At 37.8% G+C, this 13,465-nt stretch overlaps 1 protein-coding gene across 1 annotated transcript in view; it reads right to left on the bottom strand.

Moving 5' to 3' along the window:
* Positions 1 to 324: 324 nt before the first annotated feature.
* The window catches only part of rbbp8nl (RBBP8 N-terminal like), a 34,302-nt gene continuing 21,161 nt past the window's right edge, over positions 325 to 13,465 (bottom strand). Inside the window, exons 8-15 of the mRNA XM_087306524.1 lie at positions 12,841 to 12,893; positions 12,663 to 12,733; positions 11,697 to 12,405; positions 5,029 to 5,158; positions 4,920 to 4,954; positions 4,725 to 4,818; positions 4,561 to 4,648; positions 325 to 2,679 (exon numbers count right to left, since the gene is read on the bottom strand). Coding sequence (XP_087162650.1) covers positions 4,563 to 4,648; positions 4,725 to 4,818; positions 4,920 to 4,954; positions 5,029 to 5,158; positions 11,697 to 12,405; positions 12,663 to 12,733; positions 12,841 to 12,893 — 1,178 coding nt within the window. The 3' untranslated portion in view covers positions 325 to 2,679; positions 4,561 to 4,562. The remainder of the gene's footprint in view (positions 2,680 to 4,560; positions 4,649 to 4,724; positions 4,819 to 4,919; positions 4,955 to 5,028; positions 5,159 to 11,696; positions 12,406 to 12,662; positions 12,734 to 12,840; positions 12,894 to 13,465) is intronic.

The following is a 13,465-nucleotide window of genomic DNA, read 5'->3' as shown; positions in this document are numbered from 1 at the left end:
TTGTTGAATCTATGCCATGAAGAATTAAAGCAGTTCTGAAGGCAAAAGGGGGTCCAACCCGGTACTAGTAAGCTGTACCAAATAAAGTGGCCAGTAAATGTCATATATATGATGAGGCTACACACAGGAGTCTGAGAAAAATGTTAATTTTAGAAGCAAATACAACACAATATCTAAAATATCATTGGCATTTAGAGGTTGTTGCGTATAAACTCTTCATACATATAAACATTCATAAGAATTCTGCATATTTTGCCCACTTTCTGAACCATTTACAGGACGACAGTTGTAAAACTCATAAAGCATGACCACAAACACTTGCCATGTGCTTAGTTGTATTTATTTCGATGGACAACAGATGTTTTTCCAGTTATTTACAGTGAAGAATTCGAATAACAGCAATCTCCATATGGTATATTTCGCTAAATATAGATTTACCGCAGTTCAAAGTAAATATAGTTGACAAATGCAACAGCAATTATACAGAAAGTTAACTTTTTTTCTTCACAGTTTTACCCTTCCTCCTTTTACACGCAGAAACGTTTTACAGCTGCAAGTGGAAAATTCACTATTACAAAATATATGCTTGACATCTCAAAAAAACCAAAAGGGGAAGCCAAGGGTTTTACATTTTGTCACATCTACAAGAAGCAGGCCGTAGTGCTCAGACGAAGACAAAAATAGATGAGAAGTGACAGTTCTCGCACGGAAGAGAGAATGAACGCAAACCAAGACGAGAAACACGACTTCATGGCAACATGGCAACATCTCAACAAGAAAACCAGAAATTAATAATAACATGTGGCTTAAAATGAAGGAGAATCAACTGAATATAACAAGACAATTAGAAAAACAAACCAAAAAAAGAAGAAGTTTATTGACAGCCCCCCTTGTCAGTAAGAACAGCTGGCTTCCTGTTTGGCTAGAGTTGAATATTTCTGCCAACTGAAGTAACATCACATTTCATCTGCATTTCAGCATTTGAAGTTGTATGACTGATAGAGTTGGACATAATAAACAACGTATCAAATATAATACAGGGTTTGATCTATTTTGATGCACATGGACAGGATAACAGAAGTGTGCTTGGATTTTCTGGAAAACTTAAAGGGCACCTATGGTGAAAAATCTACTTTTTAAACTATTTAGACAGACATATGTGTATATATAGTGTATAGACCATCATCCTGGGGTGATACAAACACACCCAGTCCTTCTTTTTCAATTAAACAACATAAAAACGGTGGACCAATTAGAGCGGTTTTCAGACCGACCGCAACTTTACGTAGAAGTGCGGTCCCCCCGCCCACCGAATTGATTGACAGCTGCGCGCATTAACATGTTCCGGTAGTCACTTGTATATGTCAACAAGACCAGGCAGACATGCGCAAAGCAACCGGGAATAAATGGTCTGTTCTGTTCGCTAGTATCAGCAATTATCATCAAATGTGATTAAGAGTAAGTTTCACATGTTTAAAGTGTTTTAAAACAGTGCACGTGTGTAATTAATTACAGCGATTTACTTCAGCTTTACTTCATCAGCACAGCCGCGCGTCAGAATAATTATAAAAGAAGACGCTTCAATACCAGTTTGTGGAAGTTAAATCAGGTTTATTTTGTACATTAGCATAACAGATATCCACACAGTACTGGAGATTAGCCTGTATCCTGTCATATTTGAGTGCAAAAACAGTGCTGTGCTAAGCTAAGCGCGCTCTGTCTGTCTGCCTGCCTGTGTGTGTGTGTGTGTCAGCTGCGGTGTGCGTGTATATCTCTCTGTGTGTGTGTGTGTGTGTGTGCTTTGTAGCGATATTGTGTGTGGCTCATCATTGCAACTTCACAATACTGATTAGTAAAGGTTAGTTCTCTGTAGTATTTCTCACAAACGCTACGTGAGACCTTCTTCCTTTAAGTCTGTCTGTTGTCTGACGCAGCTGAGGTAGGAGATTAAAGCACGCGGGAAGGCACGTAGAAAAAGTAGGCGGGAAAGACTCATCTTAAAGGCGCAGTATGACAAAACCACCCCCTGCTGGAAATCAGTATAAAACAGCATCTTGTAAAAGGTATAATGAAAAATCTGATGGGTGTTTTGAGCTAAAACTTTATATACACATTCTAGAGACGCAAAAGACTTAAATTAAATCTGAAAAAAAGGGGTAACCTAGGTGCCCTTTAAATGCATCCAAGTCATTAAAACATGTATAGATGCTACTTGTTGATGTATCCGCCATCTTGGAACAGTTATTGTGTTGTCACTCACTTAAAAAATGTCACAACTCATGCTTCCTCTAAGCTGCACCAGTATGTGGCCGTGCACCTCTGATTAAGACAGAAAATGCCATGCAAAAAGATTGCACTCTAGTAAGTGGTAATATTTTAAGTGCAAATCATAACAGGTGTCAATCGACTGGGAAGATTTTAAAATGAGTGAGCGATTTATTCAGTGTCTTAGTGGAAAAACAATCTGGATGACAGAAGAAAACAAGTGCTGCAGGTACATCAGGTCTATAGAGTTAGAATCGGTAAACGCTGCTGACAGCTTTTACAGAAAGACAATGATTTGCACTATAGTCAGCAGCTGTAGTAGGAATGGGTTTTGGTTACTCTAGAGATGCCCAAACTAGGGCCCGCAGGTCAAAGTTGGCCCATGGTAACCTTTGATTTGGTCCGCCATCCCATCTGAGAAGAGAGGGAGAATGACAGTAATGGTTTAGGCATTGTTATTTTCAATTTATTGTAACCTTTTATTTGTTTTATTGTTAAGCTCCTAAAAAAGCTACTTGAAATGAAATGTTTCTATTTGAATGCAGTAGTTTAGTTTTAAATGTAAATAGTCTTCCAATGGATAGTGGACAATGCAGAGACTTTGTTGAGCAAATCGAGGCAAAGGCAGATTCTGCTTGACTGATGTATTCAGCATTGAACTGTTACAGTATAAATGTGATTGTTTGTTTTTATTGCAATATATAATATAGTACATAATTAAAGTTATACTGCAGGGGTCAATACGATTCAAAGTTATGTTTTCTATTAATTGTTAAATATTATGAAATAAATTACCCATGGCAACTTGTAAAATAATTGGGTACTTTTATCTTCGGCCCACGACTCTCAATAATATTTATTTTTTGGCCATTTATATGAAAAACTTTGGGCACCCCTTCTCTATACAAATGGCAACACACACGCAAGGTAAAATGTTATGAAGTTTTAAAGTACGCTGCTTTGGTTAAGTGGTAGTAATTACAGATAATAGACGCAGTATGCTAACAAATCTGGTTATTATATTGATTTTAATTATTCGTTTTGATTTAATAATGCAGGCCTAATGAACTGATCTCATTTGTCAATAAACAATTTAAAGCTCCTATAGATAATCAGCGGGCAACGTGGTTGCGCAGTGGTTGGCTGTTGCCTTACAGCAAGAAGGTCACTTGTTTGAGCCCTGGCTGGGCCAGTTGGCATTTCTGTGTTTATTTCCAGTTGGTCTCCCTGTATTTGCAGGGGTTTCCTCTGGGTGCTCTGATTTCTCCCACAGTCATGCGCTATAGGTGAATTGGCTAAGCTAAATTGTCCATAGTGAATATGTGTATGTCCTGGTCCTCCAGGTTGGGGGTTGAGCATTGGGCTAACGACCCACCTCATAAAAACTAGATGTTACGAAACACCAACATGGTGTGGCTTATTATCAACTTCAAAATAAACGGTCTTTGAAAGCAAATTACACCTCAGAGAGATGACTTTAATGTTGTTTTTGAATCATTCCAAGTATAAATGTTGGAACATTTTAAATGAATAGGGCTTAGGGGGGATAACAGGGAATACAACACAGCCAGGAACTAGAGGTGTAGTTGCAAGCGTACAAGTTGTGAATGAAATGTTAAATCAGCAAACTATGTTTGTAACGACGAAAATTGCAACCTAAGTTGTCTAACGATGGTTTTCAAAAACGCACCCCTGCATAATATTTGGTTTAAATGATTTTTAAAACAGATTTCATTGTAAAGAATGGTAGTATTGACAACACACTGTAAAAATGCTTCCCTGGGAAGCAAAAAAGTGCTTTATTCACTGAAATTACTGCTTGATGAGATTTAATATGACTCAAGTGGCTTATTTCAAAGAATGAATTGAATATTTCTATTTAATTTATTAATTTTAACATTGATGTTAAAACTGTTTGATATAACCTCGTTCTGTATGTATGCTGTATATGTAGGGTATAAACACTTTTGCTCAGGTTGCCAAAAATATCCACCATTAGTTAAACGTTTTGATTAAAAAATTTAAATAAAAAAACGATAAGAGCATTGGTATTGCAGCTTGGAATAGTTATATCAATGTGTGTTCTGAATGTGAGTGATCAACATGTACTTATTAACCTTTTGGGGGCTTAATAATAAAAGTGACTACAGTTGAAGCCAATGCCTTTCAAAAATACAAAACAATTAAAAATAAATAGCCAAAATTAAAAATTGTGTTCTTTCTATTGACAGCAATTAAACGTAAAAAACAAAACAAAAACAAAAACAAAAAAAGGGACAATTACAAAAAGGAGACCTTCATCCTTGTTCTGGGTCAGCATGGTTTCCTTGAGGTCCTCTGTTTAGCCGTATTCTCTTTTCTTTTTGCGAGCGAAGGGACGGAGCTAAGACAGAACAACGAGTCAAAAGGGACATTTCAAATCTAAATGTAACAAATAACAGTTAAAAAAGTTAACTCACAATCAGAATCTTGACCAGATCTTTTTCTGCTTGCTTCAAGGTGGTTGTTTTCCTTCTCCTCTTGCTCTATTGATCTGCTTCCAGAATCTGCGACCTTTAAAATACAGTAGGTCAGTGACCAGAAAAAAGCAGAAGCTACAACTGAAACCTCAATTAAAATAGTATGCAGCATAATAACATCAATGCTCTGATTACCTGTCCTCCATGTTTAAGTGTCTCCATTACAACAACTGGAAGGCAAAGCAAACAATTTAGACCTGGTTAATACTGTTGCATTTATGCTTAATGAAAAATACAGCTTTACCTGGTTGGAGGGAAATAGTTAGTGAAGGAACTTTCTTGTTCTCTGCGCTTATAGATGTTTCAGCAGCTGGAGAGTGTTGATCTTCTTTTACCTCATCCTGTTCATTACATCTTTCTTGTGCTTCCTCTGGCTGTGTGAAGTGAACCAAACATCACGGTTACTTTTATTTGTACACTCAGAGACCCGCACATCACAAGATTCACACAACATATTCACTTGCGGAGGCATTTTAGGTTAATTGCTGTCAAGTTGTACTGATTTGTTCACTTTTCATTGAATTCATAACACGAAACAAGGAATTAGTACAATTTTAAAATAAATAATTCAATGTTTTATCTAAAACAAGAGAAGAAATTGATAAAAATGTGTGAAGTAATTCTTAATTTGTGTTGATTATACCACCTTTCTATATAAAATATCTTGTAGAGCTTAATAAATACACTGTGATAAATGCTACACACAATCAGTTTCTCTTAGGACAACATGAAGGAATTAAGTTAGCTTATTTGTTTTTACAAATTTGAGTGGATTGAACAACACAATTAGGATGTCCCAAAAAAATCTCAAGAATTGTGTTGTTTCAGCTCTTTTTTAATAAGTAGTTGTCAAATGTAATTTTGAGTGTAAGCACAGAAGGTAGAGAAAGGTTTGCAGCAGCTAAAAAAGAAAAAAAAGTATTTTTTATTTTTATTTTTTTTACAAACAGTAACAGTAATTTGGTTTAGTTATCAAAATAATTATATTTTTTAACAAAGCAAGAACAGTAACATCCTGTTTCCCCTGATCAGTTGATGTGATCAGCAACGCTATGTTGTTATAGTTCATTTAAAGAGCTTTTCTTAACACTGTGCTAAAATGGTATGGGTGTTAACTTGCTTGCAGAAAAAAAAAACTACCTGAAGATTGAAAGAAACGGAAATGCTTAAACTGTTTTCTTCTTCTATCTTAAGGTTAAGCTATTAGCTTGCGAATTAAATACTTATTGAAAGTCTAACAGATCCAGGAAAAGTCAGAATTATTAGCCCTTTCTGAATTATTAGCCCCCCTGTTTATTTTTTCCCCAATTTCTATTTAATAGAGAGAAGATTGAACACATTTCTAAATATAATAGTTTTAATAACTCATATTTAATAACTGATTTTTTTTTTGTCTTTGCCATGATGACAGTGAATAATATTTGACTAGACATTTTTAAACTTCTATGCAGCTTAAAGTGACATTTAAAGTCTTAAGTAGGTTAATTAGGTTAACTAGGCAGGTTAAGGTAATTAGGCAAGTTATTTTATAATGATGGTTTGTTCTGTAAACTATGGAGACAGTAAAAAGTTTAAAGTGGCTGATAATTTTGTCCTTAGAATAGGTTTTAAAAAAATGTAAAACTGCTTTTATTCTAGCCAAAATAAATACAAATAAGATTTTCTCCAGAAGAAAAAATATTATCAGACATACTGTGAAAATGTCCTTGCTCTGTTAAACATCATTTGGGAAATATAAAAAAAAAAGAATAAAAAATTCAAAGGGGGCAAATAATTCTGACTTCAACTGTATATGAAATTATGAATAACATATGAAGGGGGGCATTAAATTACTGTTAATTTCTTTGCATTTTAACTTTGTAAACTATAAAAGCATGCGTCTCCTCACAGACTGCTCCCCTCTTTCTCCCCCTGCTCTGCTCGCCATGCCCACTCTTCCCTCTGCTCGCAGTGCTCCACGCCCATCATGAAGCATTATTTGAAAAATTGGACTTGAACCTAAAGAGGGGGATTTCATGGTTCGGTCCCACTTTATATTAAGTGGCCTTAACAACTTTGTACTTACATCAAAAAATAAATACAATGTACTTACTGTATTTATAATGTATTTGAGAACACTTGTGGTGCTTTTGAGTTGGGATAGAGGTTGGGTTATGGACAGGTTTGGTGGCATGGGTAGGTTTAAGAGTGGGTTAAGGTGTAAGGGATGGTCAACAGTGTATTTACAAATGTAATTACAAAAGTTAATTACAGATGTAAATACATACATGTATTAAATCAAGCATAAGTACACATTAAATACATGTATTTCCACAATAAGTACATTGTAACAAACTATAAACTCCTGTGTAAGTATATATTAGTTAAGGCCACTTAATATAAAGTGGGACCCATGGTTCTTTAACATTAAAAATCACGGTAGCTGTGGACAGTCTACTACAACTAGAACAGGCTTAGGAATATGGGAAGTATCATGGTCTAAACTTTTTTTTATTATATTTATTTATTTGTTTATTTATTTTTATTTTATTTATTTACTTATTTATTATTATTTATTTTATATATTTATTTTTAAGGGAATGGGTTGTTGGGAGGGAGAATGGGGGGTAAAAGTTTGCTGTGCCTTCATGATTATTGTTCTGTAATTGTGTAATCTGTTGTTTTATGCACATTGAAAAAAGTAATAATTATATTGTACAAAATAAATAAATAAATCACGGTAGCTTAAATGGGGTTAAAAAGGGGATACTGTATGCAGAATCCAGAATTCCCTTTATTAGTGACACTGGTGGCCATCAGCTTGTTAATTGTGACATCACGCAAAGCGGCTTCCGAGTCCAATCGCTATATCAAACTGTATGGGGAGAGTCATCAAATGTTATTAAAAATGATTAAATAGCAATTTAATTCTTTCAAAAATCACGATAGCAGTATACATAAATCCATGCCTAAAATCTGATCGCCAGAAAGTGATTAATTTTTAATAAATTGTTAAAATTTTACTGTCGGATGCAGCAAGTCCAGAGACAGTTGTGTACACCATGATTCATATAAAATTCACTTTAATGTGTGATATGACTTAAAAGTGTCTATAAACGAGTATTTTCATTATTCAAATAAGTAGCGGCTTGGACGACAGACTGGACCACAGACAGTATTTCATTCTTTATGACTTAACAAGTGGATAAAGTGAACTGCAGTCAGCAACTGAACATGATTCAGTGCCCTCACAGCCCTGATATAGTAAAGTAAAAAGTTGGAAATACTTTGGCAGCAAGATACCAAAAAGATACATCCATAAAGCTGAGGAACATTTAGATTATTTTTTTTCTCTCAGCGTAGTCTGAAAATAATAATAATAATAATAATGATAATAATAATAATAAAATATATAAAAATATAAATATATAAAATAATAATAACAGTCTTATTAATAATAGAGTAATAGTATGACAAAATAAGAAAGCGGCAGTTAAAGGAGTCACAAACTGAGAAATCAAAATTGCCTTGATCTGTTGACATATAGAGGTCAACGTACTATAAAAACATCCTGTAATTTTCAGAACTCAAAACTTCCTTGTTAGTCTAAAAACAGCTCAAATTAAAGTCAAATCTAACAAAACGACGGATTGTCAATGTTGCTCTATTTCTTGTGATAGTGTGGCTAAATCCCACTTCCACGATCACCTAATTCTACACCACAGCCTGATTAGCTTCACTCTTTTTTGCACTGTGGCAGGTAAATAATGAGAGGCAAATGCAGGTCTATGGAGAAAATATTCATTCATTTTCCTTCGGCTTAGTCTCTTTATTCTTCAAGGGTTGCCACAAAATGGAATGAACCCCCAACTTATCCAGCATGTTTAACACAGCGGATGCCCTTCCAGCTGCAACCCAGTACTAGGAAACACCCATGCAAAACCCATGCCAACACAGGGAGAGCATGCAAACTCCACACATAAATGCCAATTGGCCCATCCAGGACTCGAACCAGCGACCTTCTTGCTGTGAGGTGACATTTCTTACCACAGAGCCACCATCTCGCAATGTAGAAAATAATAAAATTTCAAACTGTGTAATGATGATCGTGCTTTGAAAGTCATTGGCTGCTAATATGATTTTGCTATTTAGAGTTTGCAAATAATCCATTTCCGATATTATATTATTAAGGAGAAAGTCAGAATGTGCAAATATAAAACCAATTTTACCTCTATGTGTAAGTTCACATACCCTGCCGTACAGGTGTAGTTCGCTGTCAGAAAGCGGCTGTTTTCCTTGTTGATGATTATACAGGCCTTGTACAGATCCATATTCTTTCCTTGTCTTTGGCTAGGCAGAACCTCAGTTTTTAGCACTACATAGTGTTGAATCTGGTAATCATGGAACATTATTTCTTGCACATGACCACACAGAACAACATTGTAGGTATCCAAAGACTTGTAGGCCTTTAAAGGGCCCATATTATGTTGTTTTTAAAAATACCCTTCCATGTAATGTGTAACACAGCTCTAAGTGAAGTGAAGTATCCAGCTAAGGCTTAAATCTGTAATTGTACAGTGTTTAAAACTGTTGATTCATCTATAAAAGAGTCGACTCATAGTGCTTCAAACGAGTCGCCTTGATAACGAGTCATTAGGTGTTTCGCCATGACGTACTAACGAAACCAAGTTATCCACGTGCACGCGCAATTTGAAACCTGCGGCCCCGCCCTCTAACACAGAAACCCACACACACACAAACACACACACACAAACATGCTGGTCGATTGAAGTCACACTGCCGATGGATATTATTGAGTCTCTACCCAAAGATGAAACCTCAGCATTATAGCCAAGCCTTGAACAGTTGGAAACTACTGGAAACTTCTGGAAACTACATGCTACAAAGAATACTTCATCGGCGTTTGTTAAAGGAAGGATCAGTAAAGAGTAACTTACTGATGGACATGTCAGGATGGGTTTCTTCCTCCATTACTCAAGTGTAAGTACGTGCGCTTAAAGTTGTTGCCTTGTTTACTCTAGCTTGCAAATGTATTTAGTTGTGATTTGTTACTTGTAACTGCGTGTACTGTATGAGGTAACTCGCTATATTCTCATATCGCGTGCAAAGCCACGTTAAAAACGCGTCGTGTGCTGCTTTGTTTATGGAGTCCGTGGAGGAGAGTAGTGTGTGTGTGTGTGTGTGTGCGGGCCGTCGTCCGGAGGTGTGTGTGTGTGTTTGTGTGTGTGCGCGCGCGTTGTCGTCCGGAGGAGGGTTAGAGGGTTAAGTGTGTGTGTGTTTTTGTGTGTGTGTGTGTGTGTGTGTGTGTGTGTGTGTGTGTGTGTGTGTGTGTGCGTGTGCGTGCGCGCGCGCAAGGACGAGGGTAATATGTGTGTGTGTGTCTGTGAAAAGAGCAGAGTGAGACAAGCTAGAAGATCTCCTCAACAGTTTTTGGAGTTTTTGCTCAATAAAATAGTTAGTCGTTGGTATTTTCAAGTCCATCGTCTGTATTTACATTCACCCACTGGCAGCTAAAATCCACGCCTTACACTATCGAGCGTGTATGAACTGTGACTACTTTTATATTGCTGATTAGCTGTTGGGCATTTCACTCTGTCTCTCACTGAAGGCAGTCGACCAATCGCATCAGACTGTCATTGGTCCAATCAGCGCAGATTAGCTTCGCGCCTAGGAGGGGTTTGGGAACAAATGAATCACTGGACGATTCATGCTGGAGTCGCTGGGATAATTAGGTAAAAATAAATGCAGATTATAAGACCATGAAAGTGTTTTTTGACCTTGCATGCATATTAGACTGTTGTTGGAGACCCTTACAACCAAAATATGACCCTATTTCATGTATAATATGGGCTCTTTAACTTCTCTCTTCTAAAATCATTTGGAGCTTCAATGAGATTGTATATTTGGGGCTGGATGCTTGGCCATTTCGTCTTATCCAATATCCATTGGCAGGGTGCTATCGCAAATGGACCAGTCAGATGAACGCCGCTCACTTTCTCGTCAATTTTGACGAATCACTGTGCTTATTAATGCATGACAAGCTGTTATAATACACTGAAAGCATTATGTAAATAATACATATAATATGTAATCAATATATCTTATTTCTAAGATAACAACAAACTCTGTACAACATTGGATGTCATTCCCTCGCTGTAAATGCCAGTGCTCTCGTTTTTTTCTGCCACCTCCCTGTGCGCGCATCCTGAGTTTTTATGTAAGACTGCTAGTAAGTGCTGTGCAGATAAACCTCTAAAGGTACTCCAGCGACAGACGCTAGAAGCCATGGTCTTTAGCCTCCTTGATAGAGCAACCGACTCCCATGCGGAGGGTTGCCGGTTCGATCTCAGCTCGGGGCGGGTTGGGTGGTGTAGGACAGGCAGGGTTACATTGGTGCCGTGACATGGATGGGAGTGAGGTTTAGGGGGGTGAGTGTAACTGAGGCCAGCTACTGTAGTAAGTGCTGTGCAGGTACTCCTCTGACCTCTAAAGGTGCTCTAGCGACAGACACTAGAGGCCATGGTCTTAAGTCTCCTTGTTAGAGCAACCGACTCCCATGCGGAAGGCCGCCGGAATGATCCCAGCTCAGGGTGGACTGGCGGGGTTACATTTACAAACATGGTAATTCGTCTGTTGCTTATTTAGTGTAGTTTAGTGGAGTACTGGATAGCTCTTGTGTTATAAACATTCAAGTGATGGGCCACAGAATGGAAGAAAACCTCCCAGTAGCATGCACAGGTGTGTATAGACATCGTTTTGATTTCCCTGCCCTTCACATACACATCAATCTAGTTGGCTTTTGTAGTCAACCTATGAGATTAGGATTGTGATTGATAAATAAAAAACTTATTTAAATATTCTTGCATATAGGCCCTTTAATTGAGGATTAATCATGCATGATTTAAAGCCTACCTGTGCATTATTGTCTGCTGTCTGCTGGTCACTTTGAGGACTTGATGGACATTGAGACGATGAAGAAAGCGTAGCGGGCGGTGAAGACGACGAAGATGAAGAAGCATCGCTTTGTGAATGCATTTTCTCTTTCTCTTGGCTTTTTGAGCGTCCCGACTCGGACAGGTCAAGCGGCGCCTCCTCATCCTGCTCTCTCAGATTCTCCCTTACATTCTCTCCAAAAATTCTCTCCGGCTGTGATGCTGACACCTTCCACTGGGGCGACGCTGTAACACTTTCTGCCACTTTCTTTTCTCTGCTCTCCACATGCTCCGAGAGGCTCCGGCGGGACCAGGGACGCAGACCGGAAGGTGTTGAGCCATGCAAGCGGGATTGGAGAATGCTTGGAGGGACCAATTTAGGGAAACGCAGTACGTTTGAGCTGGGAATTGAGGTCTGGCTTGGGTGAACCGATAAAGTGCTACTAAGACCAGATCCGGCGGCTGCTACCGAGACCCAGTCTGTGGAATCTGACAGCGACCATGGGATTGACAGACGACCGCTTTTGATTGGAAGTGGTCGAAATGGAACGGGTGCGTGGATTTGCTGCCGGGTGCTGCGCTCCTCAGAGGCAGCAGAAGAAAAAATAGGACTGTTCTTTAGAAGAGGAGATGGGAGAGAAGGAGATATAGGGGAATGATTGTGGTCCATCGAGTCAATGCTGGAACCTCTGCAGACACATGAGGAGAATTAAAGGGATAGTTCACCCCAAAATTTGTAAAACAGCCACTGACTTTCATTTTTTGTTCCTTCTTTGGAAGTCGGTGACTGATACTGTCTCACTTTCTTCATAATATCTTGTTATGTGTTCAACAGAGGAAATTAATCCATGAAAGTTTAAATGTAAATGATGAAGAAATGTATATTTTTGAGTGAAGTGTCATAATATTTTGTCTGTTTGCAGTTTGTTTTGTCTGTCTGTCTCACCTTCTTTCTGTGCCATGATCTGTTCCCCACCTCACCGGACTTAAAGTGGTCAACATGGGCTTATTAGATTCCTGAGAGAAAGAAACTCGAATTTTAAGATACATCGATACACAATATTTACTATGAGTTATCAGGTTTAATAGCACAAAAAACATTTAAAGAAAAAACTATTTCTTACGAATGAAAAGGCTCTGCCCCAGCTTTGCATAAGTTTCTGTTCGGAAGTTTTTTCTGTTCAGAAAGAAAGGACATTTCAGATGTTTTTATCAGTATGGACGGAAACAAGCAAAAGTTTTTAATCAGTACATTCAGCTGTAGTAATGAGATTTCACACACACACACACACACACACACACACACACATATATATATATATATATATATATATATATATATATATATATATATATATATATATATATATTAGGGGTGTCACGATTTTGATTTTAAATTGAAATCGATCGAAATTTATGCTCAATTTCGATTATCGAATCAAAAAATAGAATTGTCGATGCTGCCAAGCCCCCATGTCACGTCAGCTTGGCTTGCCAAGCGGGAAAAAACAGGCTTGTTGAAATGCTTGTTAAACTGCAGAAGCAGGAGACCCGTCGACAGAACTAAAACCCTCTCCTCTTTCAATGAAGTCGCCGGTGTTTTAGCATTTTGGATTTCCAGTGAGTTATGTTGACAACGTTCGTGTTGTCGACAAAAAAAACACAGTTTTTTTTGACAACACCGGCATCGCGACCCTCCGCCCGCCCCCGTTGCAAATCCGCTCGCGAAAAGTACACACTCAGGCCCTG

This window comes from Danio rerio, chromosome 23 (assembly GCF_052040795.2).
Source record: "Danio rerio strain M-AB ecotype USA chromosome 23, GRCz13ab, whole genome shotgun sequence".
Taxonomy (NCBI): Eukaryota; Metazoa; Chordata; class Actinopteri; order Cypriniformes; family Danionidae; genus Danio; species Danio rerio.
This window is presented reverse-complemented; position numbering and strand designations above follow the sequence as displayed.